The 17,808-nt window shown below is 42.8% G+C and overlaps 1 protein-coding gene across 8 annotated transcripts in view; it reads left to right on the forward strand.

Moving 5' to 3' along the window:
* The window catches only part of NOVA1 (NOVA alternative splicing regulator 1), a 583,803-nt gene that overhangs the window by 227,338 nt on the left and 338,657 nt on the right, over positions 1-17,808 (forward strand). For 4 of the 8 annotated variants that reach the window (XM_029599011.1, XM_029599014.1, XM_029599016.1 and 1 more), the window contains exon 3: positions 4,292-4,357. The exons of the other annotated variants lie outside the window; for them this stretch is intronic. In XM_029599011.1, the coding sequence (XP_029454871.1) occupies positions 4,292-4,357 (66 nt within the window). The remainder of the gene's footprint in view (positions 1-4,291; positions 4,358-17,808) is intronic. 8 annotated transcript variants of the gene reach the window in all.

Here is a 17,808-nt window from a genome sequence, read left to right on the forward strand (position 1 = left end):
ATCTGCTCTTGAAATCTCTCATATCAAGTGATAATTTGAACAAAGCTGTGAGATACACGCGTAACCCCCCGAAAACCTACCCCTGCGCACACCGAGCCTATTTTGCATAGGCTCGGCGGCACGCGCAAGCCCCGGGATGCGCGTATGTCCCAGGGCTTTAAAAAATCGGCGGGGTGGGGCTGGGGGCGGGGCGGCGGTGGTTCGGGGGCGGTCCTGAATCCTTCAGCACAGCGGCCTGTGCCGGGGGATGGCGAGCCGGCACATGCAAGTTACGCCTGCCTCGGACAGATGTAACTTCGGAAACAAAAGGTGTGGGGGGGTGGATTTAGCTAGGGCTGGGGGGTGGGCTAGATAGGGGAAGGTGGGGGGAATCACAAAAAAAGTTCCCTCCAAGGCCGCTCTGATTTCGGAGCGGCCTTGGAGGGAACGGGGAAAAGCCATCGGGGCTCCCCTTGGACTCAGTGGGGTAGATTTTTAAAAAATGTGCGTTCGCGTACATTTGTTGGCGCACCAGGCGCAAACCAAAGTACGCTGGATTTTATAAGATACGCGCGTAGCTTATAAAATCCTGGATTGGCGCACGCAAGGCTGCCGATTTTGGGCAGCCGGCGCGCGCCGAGCCGTGCAGCCTGCCTCCGTTCCCTCTGAGGCCGCTCCGAAATCGGAGCGGCCTCGGCCCTATCTAAACCCCCCCCACCTTTGTCCACGGATTTACGCCTCCTGGAGGGAGAAGTAAATCCACGCGCGCCAGCGGGTCGCTGGCGCGCCGAGACGCAACCCGGGGCAGTTCCGGAGGGCGCGGCCACGCCCCCGGACCGCCCCAGGCCCACCCCTGAAACGCCACGTCCCGCCCCCAAAATGCCGCGTCGATCGGCCCCGCCCCCCGACATGCCCCGACACGCCCCCGACAAAAAACCCCGGGACTTACGCGCGTCCCGGGCCTCTGCGCGCGCCGGCAGGCCTATGGAAAATAGGCGTGCCGGCGACAAGGCCCTGCTCACATAAATCCGGGCGGATTTACGCGAGCAGGGCTTTTAAAATCTGCCCCAGTGCGCGCAAGGTGCACAAGTGTGCACCCCCTTGCGCGCGTGCCGACCCTGGATTTTATAACATGCCCGCGGCTGCGCGGGCATGTTATAAAATCGGGCGTAGATTTGTTCGTGACGGGTTGCGCGAACAAATCTACGCCTGCGCGTTTTTTTAAGATCTGGCCCATGGTCAATACGCCATCAGCTCTTTTAGAGAAGACTATCAAAATGGTTCAGTGTCTGCACCAAAAATCCTATTTAGGTCCTGGAAGGACCTACATTTTTATATCTTAGGATTTGTGGATCCCTGCCTGAAAGGAGAGAGAGGAAAAATAAGATCGAGACATTTAGATACGTCAGCGAAATACATGCACAAGAAGTAAACATTTTCGGGCGGATTTTCAAAGCCTCCGGGAGGCGTAAATCCATGGATAAAGGTGGGGGAGGGGGTTTAGATAGGGCCGGGGGGGGTGGGTTAGGTAGAGGTAGAGGAAGGGAGGGGGAAGGTGAGGGGAGGGCGAAAGAGACTTCCCTCCGAGGCCGCTCCGATTTTAGAAGATACGCGTGGCTACGCGCGTATCTTATAAAATCCAGCATACTTTTGTTTGCGCCTGCTGCGCAAACAAAAGTACGCGATCGCGCAGTTTTTCAAAATCTACCCCTTTTTCAGTGAAAAGTTCTAGATCACGAGGTCTTAGTATGAGGCTCCAAGAGGTTGATCTCAACAATAACATCAGAAATTATTTCTTAATAGAAAGAGAAATAGATTCCAGGGCATCAATGCAGTGTTGCACCTGCACCCCAACTTGAAAAAATTGTGTGCTCTTCACCACCAAAATGAACATGCCATCAGAAATTGCTGATCCCGCTGTCAGTGCCAGTTAGTCCTTGGGAGTGGTTATCCATAGACTTTATTGTGGAATTCCATTTTCCCAAAGATGCTGCATGATCTTGGTGGTAAGATGCCATCACAACAAAGAAACTTTAGTTTCTAAAGCAAATAGGCTACATGGACTACCCTGACACTTAATGTCAGACCAGGGAGTTCAGTTTACGTCATAGTTTTGGCAAGAAATAACCATACTCCTGGAAATACAGGAACCACCCACAGACCTGCAGTCAAACAAAATAGATGAATCATGTACCTGAACCATATCTCAGATGCTACTGGAATTTTAATCAGGCTGACTGGACTGTTGATGCCATTGATTAAGCTTGTGTACAATACTATTATTCACTCTTGTACCCAAGTTACCCCATTTAGGGATAACTGTGGATTTAACCCACACACTGTTCTATATCAAATCTGGGCCAATCCAGGGTTTTGGCAGAATTTGGTTGAGTGAAGCTAATAACAGAGAAACAGACCCAGTTAAGATAAAATTTGGAGTAAGCAAAGAAGACAACAAGAGTGGTACACAAAAGAAAAGACAGACAAAATATATGAATACATATTTTTAAATGTGTGATACAATATTACAAATTTAATATCAATAAAAGCATAATTACAATAACAAATCTAACATAAAATTAGCATAGTAATGGATTCAATACACCTGACATGGCCATGTTTCAACAAGATGTCTGTTTCAGGGGTGATTATATAATTTATCATCCTTGTTTCTTATCAAGAAACTAAAAAAATCTATCATCAAAATAATAAAAATATAATACGAACAAAAAACCCCTCAAAACATAAGAAATACAAATACATATATATATATATATATATATATTATGCTTTTGTAATATTTTATCACATTTTTAAATATTCATATGTTTTATCTATTTTTTCTTTCTCTTTTGTTTTCCTATTTATTTGTGTGCTTTACCTACCTCTCTATTTGTCTTTCTTGTAAGTAAAGGAAGAACAGAAGACCAAAGCAGATCGCCTGTGTAAGAGACCCCATGTGTTGAAGGCAGGAGACGAAGTATGGATATCAACACGATATGTGAAAACACAAAGACCAATGGCCAAGCTAAACCACATGTTCATAGGGACTTTCAGAGTAAAAATACAAATTAACGCTGTGACCTTCAAAGTATGATTTCTAGTAACATTCTAGATTCACCTCGTGTTCCAAGTCTCCGTGCTTAAACTGCATTACATGAATCCTTCCCCTGGGGAAGGAAATACCACTCACTCCCATGTCCAGTTTTAGTAAAGGGAAAACCAAGGATTTGTAGTGAAATAGATTTTGAATGTGAATATGATTAGGGCGCCGTGCATTACCTGACAGATTGAAAATGATATGGCTCGGCGTATCAGACTTTGAACCCAGCCTATAAAATCCATGTAAATAGATTGGGAAAGGAGTTTAATCAGAGGTGTCCTCAGAAATCAAACCCAAGGGCCTCATGAGTGACCCTTAAAAAGGGGGTGTATGGATAGATCAGTAGGATTTGAGTAAGTGGTACCAGGGACAGGAGACAGGGATATTTTTCAAGATAGCTATAAGGACTCATAGAGTTAGTGGAAATAACTGAGAGACTTGCCTTCCACAAGGAAGAAAGAAGGAGCCATAGGAGATTTGCCCTATTAGTTCCTGAGAAGCATTGCCCTGATTGGTAAATGATATAAACCTGGTGATTTCACAATTCTTCGCTGGCTCAACAGGAAAACATGTCTGGATCACTTCCATGATTGTTGCCTGCCTGGATCTCTGCTGAGAATATGTTTTCCTGTTCTTTACCTGGACTTACTGACCTGGAACTTAGTTTGGACTTGCCTTCCTGGGTCTTACCTAGTCATTGTCTGTCTGAGTCTGAACAAAGCTGCCTACTGTGGAAGACTTAATACCCATCTGTCAGAAGATGCCTGCATACCTGTGATCTCTTGGGCTGGGCAATGTGTCGGACACTCCTGAATACTACACAGGAGCTACTTTTTTTTATCTTTAATTAGTCACTCATGCTCCCAACTGTTCATGAAAATTTGTGACAATAGGTCCATGAGTACACTTGATTTCAGTCATAAAGATATCTAGTCCATAACTCATGAAACTGAAGTCCTGGTACTGAAGGATTGTATAATTTAAACTATTCTTGCTAAAATATACTTAAAAGAGCCAGGACACAGTCTCTTGATGTCAAATGTAGAGAGAATCCTATTTTCTTGTGTATTTTATAGTCCAGAGTTTAGTGTTGTGTTGAATCAAGGCCTTAAAAGAAACACATTTTTAAATTAGTATTTATTCTGTAAGGAGAAATTTTTAAACATTAACAGTTCCTTCTTTGTTCTCAGATATCACTTTGTTTTTCAGGGAGACCTGTTTATCTCCTACAATGGGAGCCAAATGTAGTTTTATGGGAATCTTCCCATTTAACAGGTAAATTCTTCTATCTTCCTTTTACCTAAAGGTCAATATTCAACAGGTTTTTCTGGCTAAGTTAGGGACTACACCAGATAAACCTGATGCTTTGAATTTTCTGCCCCTCGCAGCGGATGAGTTTTAGCCAGGTAAGTCATTACCCAGCTTAAACATACCCAGATTAAAAGAGGCAGCGCAAAAGCTTTCCAAGTCTAGGACTTAAACTTAGCTGGGTAACAGTGATATTCAGTGCTACCCTGCTAAGTTCAGCAGGGTAACTCTGGTTATGGTTGAGAGCAAGTCTACAGTTATCTTAGTAAACTAATCTAGATAACATCAAACCTAACCAGATATATTCAGCAGAACTTGTTTTCCCGTTGAATATCTTTGCTAAAGTTACCTGAGTAAGTTTACCCGGGTATCTTGCTACTTATTGCACCACCAAATTATCTCTTTATATTTTGGAAATAATATTTCTTGTTATTTATTTAAAAAGTTGATAAAGATATCCTGTACGAAAGTATTAAAAAAAAATTTGTGTGTGACTATAAAGTATTTTTTCTGCCTTTCTTTAGCTCAGCTAAGTTTATTTCTTAAAGGAATCACTCAACAAGTTTTTGCATTTATACAGCATAAGTTACTAAAATATTTGTCAGACTGTAATGGCAGGATGTCTTATGTAAAAAGGGTTTAAACTGGAAAATTAAACAGGATAGGTGGTAAATGTAGTTTTACAAAGAGGAGAAGTGATCTAGTCCTTGTCTCTAAAACTACAAAGTTGTATAAGTAGCTTATCTACTTGTGCCATGGTTTATGTGTAATATGACCCTACTGAATAGTCACTGTGAAATCCCATGGGTTGACTTTGAAGTATGCACTTTTTCTTTCTGACAATTCATTTTCAGTACTAAAATTTTGATTACATTTTTCAACAAAATCATCTGTGACACAGAGTTATACATGATTCAAACTGACACCTGATGTTCTCAGCTGTTGCACAGGTAATAGCACTAGTGTTTGACTTTCAACATGCTACACCATTATGAACAAGATTATTGCTAGAACCATGGTTTTGCATTACCCAATCACCCCTACTACATCTGATTAAGTCCATTACTATCAACCTAAATGATATGGCAAAAGATAACTATTCAGGATATGCATTGAAAACCAACTACATGTAACAGACTACATGTATCTTATCAACTCCATTTACCCAAACATCTACCCCAGTTTTTGACAATGGAACATTCTGTATGCAGGTCTATGTGTACTATGTTAATGATCATTTTCAGCTTTGCTGAAACATAATCATGTAAGACAAATCATTTTCAAAAGATCATTTCTTTATACTGTATACAGAGCCAAGAGACCATTATGCTGAACCAGCTAATATTTTTGCATCTACTACCCTCTAGCAAAGCCTAATGGAGAATGTGCACTTATAAGTACTTTGTTCCTTCCTGACTGCAGCTCCTGCAGATCATACCATAGGCTTAACAATATGTACATACATGCTACATGTAAAATGTCAAAGAGACACCTATATATTGGTCAGTGATCTGCACTTCAGTGATTACACAAAACGTTACATATCAGTGCTATTAAGTATTGGTGAATGGAACACTTACATGTTTTTTTTTAATTTTATTTAAATGTTTTATATACAATCATTCCATGTGAGAATCACTAGTTCATAATGGTTAACAGATAAAACATGAAATATAATGTGTGTTACAAGATGGAAAACATTCATAGAAACAGAGGAAATACAACAGAAGATAACAAATATGAAGACAGAGCGGGATTAAAGGGAATTGCAAGGGGATTTTATTGTACAAGAAATATATAGGTTATCTTAGTCATGGGGTACTGGGTGTTTCAGTTAAGTGGAAGGCATTTAGTTTTTAAATCACTTTTGGATTTCTTTTTATCTGTAATGTTCGAAGTTCTTCTGGCATGGAATTCTAAAGTTTTGGGCCAGCAATTGAGATCACTCTTATCTCTAGATAGCATTAAGTGAGAGTCTCTTAAGTTCAGGATTTCGAGGAGGCTTTTATTCTGTGAATTGAGGGTTCGCAGGGGGTTGTGGGGTTTAAAAGCTATTCCTAGTAGATTGTTGTTATTCAGGTTGATGTTATTAAATATTATTGTTAGAAACTTTATAATGAATTCTTGACTGTACAGGTGTGATTGAGAAGTTATGAGGACTCTATATTTTTCCTTTGTCGGAGTGGCTAAATGTTCAATAACAAAAAGTTCAAAGATTTAAAAGGGCAACCAAAATGATAAAGGGGATGGAACAGCTCCCCTATGAGGAAAGGCTGAAGAGATTAGGGTTCTTCAGCTTGGAGAAGAGACAGCTGAGGGGGGATATGATAGAGGTCTTTAAGAGCATGAGAGGTCTTGAATGAGTAGATGTGAATCGGTTATTTACACTTTCGAATAATAGAAGGACTAAGGGGCATTCCATGAAGTTAGCAAGTAGCATATTTAAGACTAGTCGGAGAAAATTCTTTTTCACTCAATGTACAGTAAAGCTCTGGAATTTGTTGCCAGAGGATGTGGTTAGTGCAGTTAGTGTAGCTGGGTTCAAAAAAGGTTTGGATAAGTTCTTGGAGAAGTCCATTAACTGCTATTAATGAAGTTTACTTAGGTAATAGCCACTGCTATTAATTGCATCAGTAGCATGGGATCTTCTTAGTGTTTGGGTAATTGTCAGGTTCTTGTGGCCTGGTTTGGCCTCTGTTGGAAACAGGATGCTGGGCTTGATGGACCCTAGGTCTGACCCAGCATGGCAATTTCTTATGTTCTTATGTACATAATCAGCTTTGCCAATATGAATGAACATTCCTTGTTTATCCCTTTCTGTAGGGCTTACCATGTCCAGACAGTGTACATGAGAATGTTTGTTTTTAGAGAGACAGGTGTTTAAGAGTGTAAGGCAGAGACTCGTGAGTTAAAAGCTGTATTGAAAAGGTGCAATCCCCAACTCTAGGTCCTCACTCTACCCCTTCCATTTACTCCACAGCATCAATGTAGAGTGATGTCAGGCTGTGAAGAGTATGTATAGAAAATACTACTCAAAGCACAAAGCATGAAAGGTGAGCTTTGCCACGGCTGGCGCATATTTTCTAGACATACAGTATACATTAAATACTATGGAAGGAGATAGCATGGAAGCAGTCTTATACCTTAAGTGATAGTTTGTTGTGCTGCAGCCACTGCTTAATGACTCAAACAAATACTGATTGAGTATAAGATGTTTTGGTTGCAGTAGAACTCCTTCCTCTGATAGGATGACTGCATGGGTGCGGCCATTATCCCCCAAGACATAGGGGAATTGTGCGATGGCATAGAAACCCATCATCAGGACCTGCAGTGGGGAATCTAATGTGCACAAATGCAGCTGCATACGCCTTGCAACATCTGTTGCGATCACCTGGAAAATTTAGCTTGGACATGCCCTCCACAACACTGATTATAATTTGGAAGGAGCCAGAAGCCATGAAATGGAGGGAGCTCAACAGTATGGGATCTGTGTCTGTTTTGAACTCTTCATTCATATAAAGCCAGGATGGCCTCTGAGCTCATGTGGTACCTCATCAGCACCTCTTCCTCTGCAAGATCCAGTAATGTGGTGCATGGATGAAAGATTTGCTCCCAATGGGCCCTGCATGGACTCCTGTGTGGTGATCCTAGATATATCCTCTGCCGTCCCACCTGCATCTACCGCTCCTCTTCCTCCTGTGCTGGGACTTCCCTAAGTGGCATTTCAGTCTCCCTTCCCTTTTGACACTGCTGGTTAGCTGCCTCTAGCATCCAGTGTGTCAAAACCACTGCATACTGGCCTAACATTGTGGCTCAAAGAGGCATGGCCTGGTAGGAAAGTTTTTTTTTTTTGTTTTTTTTATAGGCGCAGAGTTCTGTAGGCGTGTATGGAAATGTTTGGAAAAAATTCACAAATTTGGCCAATATCGTGTGATATTTTGTTCAAAATTCATATAACTACAACTCGAAAGCTGTAGCTATTTTCTCCCATTTTTTTAAATATTGGATTAAAAACACATTATGTTAGCATGAAAAGCTGAAGGGAGCCCAAATTTGCATGAGATTTGCTTATTTATATGCACATTAGTGGAAAAATAAAATTAGCATGTAATATTTCAAATACACAATAACAATCAAATACTGTATGTTAAAGCCCTAAAGCAGTTTAGCAAATGATTCCCTAAGTTTATACATGAGGAAATGAAGAATGAAATGACCTGCCCAAGGTCACAAGGAGCAGCAGTGGAATTTGAACACTGGCTTCCCTTGTTCTCAGTCTACTATTCTAACCACTAGGCTGCTTCTCCCATTAATTCTTGTTTAACTCTTCTTTTATCTCTGGCACAGTCATTGATATCTATAAAACTTATATAATTTGTCCTTTTTAAAGAAGCCTTCCATCAAGCATACTGCCCTAATTATTGACCTATTTCTGTTCTTTCCTTCCTTACAAAAAGGCAAATTTTAAAAGACTGGTTTGCACATCAATCAGGCGATGCGTGAAGAAATCAGGCTTAAGCACGCCCACTATATTTTAAAAGTGCCCATATATGCACATAAATGCCATGATGCGCACAACTCAAAATTTTCCAAAAGGGGATGTAGGTGTGGTCTGGGCAGGGCATGGGCATTTCAGGACCTGGCCAAGAGATGTGCATATAAATACTTACATGTCCCATTGTGCACTGAGGTTCCCTGCCACGTAACTTTACTTTTCCTAGGACAAGCAGGATGATAGTCTTCACACATGGGTAACATCATCGGATGGAGCCCGGCACGGAAAACTTACGTCGAAGTTTCTAGAACTTTGACTAGGCACATTGAACATGCCCAGCATGCCCTATACCATGTGTCCATGCGGGGTCCCTCTTCAGTCTCTTTATTTCCACAGAGCTGTTGACTCGTGGTGAAGTGAACTCATGGCTTTTCTTCGGAGAATTGCCTTAGAAAACTTTTCCACCAACCAATTTTAGGTTTTTTGCATTTTTCTTCAACTTGGGTCCCTCTCTAGTTCCTTTTAGCCTCTTAATCAGATTTTTCGATGGTTCAGTAAGTTTCTTTTCACCTCCGTTCCCCCTGTGACGGCAGTGCCTCGGTGTCAGCTGCTATCAGTCGCCTGCTGTCCTTACCTTTCGTTTTTCCCCCTCTGTTCGTATCAGCATGGCCGTGTCCAATTTCCATCGATGCCCCCAGTGCCCAAGGACTATGTCCATTACAGACCCAAACAATGTGTGTATACTCTGCATGACGCCAGGGTTGTTGCTTGTGTGACCAGATGACCCCAAAGGGGTTTCACGCTCGACTCAACAAGATGAAGCTCTTCAGGTCAAATAAGTCCTAGCCATCCGCATCAGCGGCATTGGCACCGAAGGACCCTGGAGCCGCACCGAAGACCACTGAGCTCTCGACATCAGCGGGGCTTTTGGTCCTGTCGATGCTGTCAGTGGATAGGGGTGCCGGGGACCACCCATGTTGGTCTCTTCCAGGTCAAGGACATTGGGGAAAGCACAGGCCAAGCACCAAGGAAGCCGAGGAAGCATCGGCACCATTCAACTTCGATGCATGGTGCTGGGCTTGGGTCGGCGCCGGTGAAAGTCATGATGCCCCTGAAATGACCCCCGCGGTGAGGAGTGCCCATCCTCCATCGATGCCAGGGGTCTGCGATGGTCTCCACGGGTCCTGGTGTCAGTCACTGATCCACCTCAGGGATCCGAGAAAGATTTGGTCACCCATCCTGCCTCCCAGTCAGTTTTGGCATCTGCAACTTTCGAAGAGGAGTTAGAGCGCAGTCCAGCGGGCTCTGCTGGGCATCGAGCCAATAGCACAGATGGTGCTGATACCCACGCTCTCCCTTCTGGAACCAGTGCTGGAACAGCTGAATATACACATTAGTGTGTTACTGACTTAGTTGGTGCCGGTTCCCAGGAGGCCATTGATGCTCGGCAGGCACCAATGCTTCCCCCGACTGATCTGGTGATTGTTGCTGGTTCCTCCGAGGAGGAGAAAGCCCTATTGAGGCCAGCAAGGGCATTGAAGCCTGCAGCCCCCGTCCAGCTTTTCTAGAGCCGGCACCAGGGTCACCAGTGCCGATGCCTCTGGACATAGGCCGAGCACTGTGTTTGTTGTGCCTGTTGGCACCTGATTGGTGCTTGTTGGTCCCCTTTTGTGTTGGGGAGCAGCCTGTAGCTAGAGATTCACCCATGTGTGAGGACTACCATCCTGCTTGTCCTAGGAGAAAGCAGAGTTGCTACATATAACAGGTGTTCTCCTAGGACTGCAGGATATTAGTCCTCACAAAACCCACCCACCACCCCATGGAGTTGGGTTTCTCCTATTTTTTGCTTTCATTTTATTGTAATTCTATGTTACAAGACTGAAGAGGGACCCCCATTTGGATGCATGATATAGGGCATGCTTAGTGTGCCCAGTCAACGTTCTAGAAACCTTGACATAAGTTTTCCATGCCAGGCTCCATCCGATGATGTCACCCATGCGTGAAGACTAACATCCTGCGGTCCTAGGAGAACACCTGTTACAGGTAAGCAACTCTGCTTTCTGCTATGGATGACGTGTAAGTTAATAAAAGGATTAAGCCATTTCTTAGGTGCTTAAAAGGTCTTGGGTAACTGGATGGAGTATAGGCTATCAAACCAGGGGAGTTGGAGGACCTAGTTGTTAACCTGGCGAACTGGTGGACGAACTGGTAAGCTGGGATTGGTGTGGGCATGTGCCCCTATTAAAATCCCCTGATTTACGTGGTAGAAGTGGGATTTGCACACCCACTTAAAATTTGGCACACATGTGCACGCGGCCAGGTTATTTTATAACTTGTTTGCATATATGAGTGCAAGTTATGAAATAGCTGCATCCCTTGACGCGGGCCGACATGTGAAAACGTGTGCCTGCATGCCGGTTTGAAAGTAATTATTGTTAGATGATTGCCTTTTTTCTTGCCACTAACACAAAGAGATTATTGTAAGCAAAAGCTGAATCTGCTGGTAGGTAAGCAGGACTTCAGTATTTCTTTGCTTAGAAAGTATGCAGTTTAAGGTTAAAATTGAATTCTGATTATATATATGTGTGTTGGGAAAGTAATTTTGAGAGTTTGCAAAAGTCGCTTGCTCTGAGAATGTGTGAGTGCTAGTTCCTGTAAGTAATCACTGGTGTCTGATTCCTGTCTACCCTAGTCACATTTTTTATATATATAGATTGTAACCCTTATTAGGAGGAAAAACTTTTTAAATAAGTTAATTAGGGTTTTACAACAACCTGCAATTAACACTGAGTTTAGTAATTGACTAATTTGAATAGTATTGAAGGTCATTGACAAACTACTATACAACACACCTAATAAATTTAAGAGTATTTTTTATTTGGTTAAGCATTCCTGCCACTTAAACAGCTTTAAACAACTATAGCAACTCAACTAAATTAAGTTGCAGATCAAAGTCCAGCAGCGGAATGGAGGCTATACAGTCGTTTGCACCAGTGAAATATGAATTGATTATCTTCCTGTTGTGTGCATCTGGTACAAATTGTGCCTGGTTCTGAGAGAACAACTTCAATCTCTGCAGGTCAGAGTGGCAGGTCTTGAGAAGCAGAAGTAGGTAGGTTTATATAGACCTTTAGGGGTATAACAGAGCAGTGCCTTCTCCAGTCTGGCAACCCTTGTGCTGCTTTGGGGTATCAAGGTCACTTGGTAAGACCTGCTTGCCAGTTGATGCCTTTTCCTCTTGCACCTAGAATGTGTCTCCAGTGATGCGTGCCCAGAATGAAAGGGTAAGTTCTATGATTCTAGTTGGTGATTCAGTCATTAGAAATGTAGATAGCTGGGGGCTGGTGGGCAAGAGGATCACTTGGCAGCTTGCCTGCCAGGTATGAATGTAGCAGACCTCATGTACCACCTGCTTAGGATTTTAGAATCCACTGTAGAGGAGCTAGCTGTTGTGGTACATGTGGATACCAATGACATAGGAAAGTACAGGAGGGAGGATCTAGAGGCTAAATTTAGGCTTTTAGACGGGAAATTGAAATCCAGAAACTCCAGAGTTACATTCTAGAAATGCTCTGTTCTGTGCACAGGACTCCAGAAGCAGGCTGAGCTCCAGAGTCCCAATACATGTATGAGACGATGTTGCAAGAATGGGAGCTTTAGATTTGTTATGAACTGAGAAATAATCTGTTCAAAGGGGAACTTATTCCAATGGAATTGGCTCCACCTTTACCATGGTAGAACCTGGTTACTGGTACTAACATTTAAAGAGGTCATAGAGCAGCTTTTAAACTAGATAAGAACATAAGAAAATGCCATACTGGGTCAGACCAAGGGTCCATCAAGCCCAGCATCCTGTTTCCAACAGTGGCCAATCCAGGCCGTAAGAACCTGGCAAGTACGCAAAAGCTAAGTACATTCCATGTTACCATTGCTAATGGCAGTGGCTATTCTCTAAGTGAACCTAATAGCAGGTAATGGACTTCTCCTCCAAGAACTTATCCAATCCTTTTTTAAACACAGCTATACTAACTGCACTAACCACAACAAATTCCAGAGTTTAATTGTGCATTGAGTAAAAAAGAACTTTCTCCGATTAGTTTTAAATGTGCCCCATGCTAACTTCATGGAGTGCCCCCTAGTCTTTCTATTATCCGAAAGAGTAAATAACCGATTCACATCTACCCGTTCTAGACCTCTCATAATTTCATGGGGGGAAAGCCAATAATGACTCAGAAGCGCATGATTCAGAGGAAGTGTCTTCCAAGAATATTTGCAAAAGAGGGAAGTTAGAATATCCCAGTAGAGAGGGTGTGGTAAATGGTGAACTAGCCCAGAAGAATTTAAATAAATGGCAACTAGAGATAAATAATCTAACCTGCCTGTATCAACTGCTAAAAAGCAGGATATGAATACAAATAAACTGAGAAATACAAATAAAATGATATTTTAATATGTCTGTTTATGAATACCAGAAGTCTGAAAAGTAAGATTAGTGATGGAGTGACAGCACACACAAGCAACAATAATAAGTAAATAAATAAGTGAACATATAAATAGCCAGATGAAAATATAGAATTTAATACTAATAAAATGCAATACAAAAATCACATTCAGTCAAAACCCGACATGGCCATTTTTCATCATATCTGCCAGCTTCAGAGGTTGGTAAATTGTCTAATATAAAGTCTAAAAGCTGAAGGCATGCAGAAAAAAATGGCACCTATAAGATATAAGAATAAATAATCATGATAAAATATACAATCATTGGGGTGAATTTTCAAAACATCAGGCATGTAAAAATTAGTATATATGTGTGTAAATATCATCTACTTGCATATTCCATATTTTATAAAAGTCAAAATACATTCATATTTTCTTTCACATGCACAACAAGGGGCAGTCTGGGGTGTTTCTGGGGGGACGACATCATTTTAGCATATTGCCTGGGGGAGCTTGTTTTAGCAATCATATATTCAAAAGTGAATAACATTAACATCTTTTAGAACCAATGATCTATAAGGGGTTCTGAATCTCCCACCCATCCTACAAGGATCACCTTCTTACCTATTAAGCTCACTTTCTGGGTAAAGTTTTGCAGGAGGGGTAGCTCACGGTCCTTATTGAATAACCAAAAAGATGGGTTAGGAGGGAGAGCTATCCCTAAAATGCAGATACATTGCAGTCAAACTTGTTCCCAGAACTTAATTATAAAGGGGCAGGACCAAAAACAATGAGCATATGTCCCAATCTCTCATTTACATTTATTACAAAGATTTGAGGGAGAGAAGTGAGCTTGGAAGGCGTTGGTGGGAGTGCAGAAAAATTGTGTTAAAAATTTATACTGCAATTTCCTAAGGAGGACATTACCTGTGAGAGATACAACCTGGGTAAAACAGGCTTTGAATTCTGAAAATGATAATTGAAATCCCAACCAGCTTTGCCATTTATTGTAATCTCGAATTAATCCCTCCTCTCCTTGGTGGGAGGAAAGCAATTTGGTAAACTGAGCGACTGAAGTACTTTTCTTGCCTCTGTTAAAAACTATGGATAGTAAATTCTGTGTGGCCTCTGAAGGTTGGAAGGAGGTGATATGTTCCTTAATAAAGTGACATATTTGCAAGTAGGAAAAGAAATCATTAGATGCAAGAAGAAAATACTTTTGCAAGTCCCTAAACCTATGAAGTTGTCTTGCGCTGGGAGACAGCATCTGGAGGATGAAGATTAGACCTTTATTTTTCCAGTTATGAAAGACCAACTCCCCTATCCCTGGTGTGAGAACCCCATTGTCTGAGATGGACAATAAAGGAGAGAGACTTGAGGGATCATCTACAAGGTTACAAAGATAGGTCCAAGCCTGTCTACAGGAAGTAAGAAAATGTGTTGCATTGTTGGCCTACCCAACAATGCCATCCACCCCATTCAAATATTGCAAAACACAACAGCCTGGATTTTGACCAATTCACGAAGACATGACCATATTACACCTGCTCTAAAAGACCTGCATTGGCTCCCACTAGCATCCCGCATACAATATAAGGCTCTCTCTCTCATCCACAAGGCCTTATACAATCCTGAAATGAACTGGTTTAATGAATCCTTCCGCCTACACCAATCTAATAAGCCCACTAGACACCCACATCTCGCCACCATGCCTATCCCCTCTCCTAAACTCTACAAACTAACTTCCACTAGAGCCCACGCGCTATCGATCGCTGAGCCGACTCTCTGGAATACAATGCCAGTCAAACTACGGCAAGAAGAATGCCTAAAAACTTTCAAGCGGAAGCTTAAGACCTGGCTTTTCGCAAAAGCATACACCTAATTTCCCCTACCCCTCTCCACCTCGCCACCCTCCCCTCCTTTTCCCTCCCCTCTCCCCTCTTCCTTACCCCCCTTCACTTCATAGTCTGCCTAAATTTATATTTCATATTATCTCCAATTAATGTACATATTGTATATACTTGCAAATCTTGTTTATAATATTTAATGCTATACTCCCATTATATATCCCCCCCTTCAATTACTTTCTTGTTAACATGTTATATTTGTTCGATGTAAAATGCCACCCCAGGCGTCTGTTTGCGTTACACTGTGAACCGATGTGATATCCTTGATGAATGTCGGTATATAAAAATTTTAAATAAATAAATAAATAAATAAATAAATATGGGATCTTCTTATTCTCTATATGAAGTAAATGGTTAAGGTATGGAACAGTGTACCATTCGCATAAATGTTGATAAGTAGATCATCTTTAAGATAACATAGAATACATGCTAAGGGCCAAGTCTTAAAAATCCTTATGCGCGCTGGGCCTATTTTATAAAGGTCCGGCGATGCATGTAAAGCCCTGGGACGCGTCTAAGTCCCAAGGCTTCGAAAAAGGGGCGGGGCCAGAAGCCTCCAGCACAGAGGCCATTTGCCACTGTATTGGAAGATCGCATGCCGGTAGGCTGCCGGCGCGTGCAACCTGCACCTGCCCGGAGGCAGGCGCAAAATGTAGGATAAAGGTCGGGGGGGGGGTCTAGATTAGGGCTAGGGGGCGGGAGGGTTAGGGGAATGGGAAGGGAGTTTAGTTTAGGGGGTTGGGAACGGGGGAAGGCTGCGGGCGTCGGCACGCGCAGGGTGCACAATTGCGTACCCCCTTGCGCGCGCTGACCTCCGATTTTATACCATGCGCGCACCTGCGCATGCATGTTATTAAATTGGGCATCCATATGTGCGCACCGGGTAGCACGCGCCCATTGGCGCCTGCACGTAGCTTTGAAAATTTACCCCTAAGTTATAGAGTCTCCAATTAGGGCAACTAAGGCCTCCCTGACTTAATGGTTTCATAAGTCTTTTCATGGCAATTCTTAACCTACTGCCTTTCCAGAAAAGGGTACACAACAGCTTCTCTACTACTTTATAGCCTTGATTGTTCAACCACAGAGGAGTCCACTAGAAGACATAAAGGCATTTCAGGAGGATCACCGTCTTTATGAAATGGATCTTCCCCATCAGGAACAAAGGGAGGTTTCTCCAGAGGTAATAGCTTTTGTCATACCTTCCATTAGAGGTGTTATGTTTGCAGTATAAAAGGCATCGAGATTTAGTGGAATTTTAACCCCCAGATATCTGATGGCGTGTTTACCCATTACAAGGGAAAATCCCCCCTCCAACCAGGGCGTACGGCCCCACCTATATCAATAGCTTCTGATTTGTTTTGCTTAATTTTTAGACCTGCAAACTTGCCAAATTGCACTTCTATAGTTAGTAAGATAGTCAGGGACTTTTTCGGTTTAGTAAGAAATACCAGCCCATCGTCTGCGAAGGCAGCCATCTTAAAAACCGTGGTCTGAGGATCCTCTAAGTTAGGGCCACTAAAGCCCTGGATGTCAGGATGGGCTTCAGTTTCCTTCAGAAGAAGATCAATAGAAAGAATGTATAGAAGAGGGGGCAAGGGACAACCTTGTCTTACTCAATGCTGTAAGTGAACCTCTCATTGATAGCCTTTTGAAATAATAATAGAGACTGGATCTTGATACAATAGCCAAATGTATTGCAAAAGTGCTCCTCGCAAGCCATATCTCTCCAAGACGGAGAAGAGATAGGACCATGAAACCCGATCAAATGCTTTTTCAGAATCAAAACCTATTGCAAGGGGTGGAGTCCGGTTAATCTGGCACAACTTCATGGCCAATAAGAGTATGATGATGTGAGTGCCTGCTGCCCTCTCCCTAACAAATCCCACCATTATGTGAAATTAACAGGGCCAAGACCATATTCAATCTATTGGCTAGAATTTTTGCTAGAATGTTAAGGTCGCAGTTTAAGAAGGATGCAGGTCGGTAAGATGAGGGAAGGAGGGGGTCTTTACCCGATTTACTAAGAACTGTGATATGGGTCACAGTTAAGACAGCCTCAACACCAGGCGTCACGTGTGGGAAGCCAGATAACATCAAGGGGCACCCTGCAGCGCTTCTCACCCCACAGTCATGGGAGGGGAAGTGAAGGAAACAGCTTGATCTTCACCTGGAACTGGAAAGAAGCAGCGATGTAAGTGCTGCGTTCGTTAGACCCGCCCCCCCATGACGTCACTAACATCGGACAGTTAAGACAGCCTCAACACCAGGCGTCGCGTGTGGGAAGCCAGATAACATCAAGGGGCACCCTGCAGTGCTTCTCACCCCACAGTCATGGGAGGGGAAGTGAAGGAAACAGCTTGATCTTCACCTGGAACTGGAAAGAAGCAGCGATGTAAGTGCTGCGTTCGTTAGACCCGCCCCCCCATGACGTCACTAACATCGGACAGTTAAGACAGCCTCAACACCAGGCGTCGCGTGTGGGAAGCCAGATAACATCAAGGGGCACCCTGCAGTGCTTCTCACCCCACAGTCATGGGAGGGGAAGTGAAGGAAACAGCTTGATCTTCACCTGGAAC

The sequence above is a fragment of the Rhinatrema bivittatum genome, chromosome 4 (assembly GCF_901001135.1).
Source record: "Rhinatrema bivittatum chromosome 4, aRhiBiv1.1, whole genome shotgun sequence".
Taxonomy (NCBI): Eukaryota; Metazoa; Chordata; class Amphibia; order Gymnophiona; family Rhinatrematidae; genus Rhinatrema; species Rhinatrema bivittatum.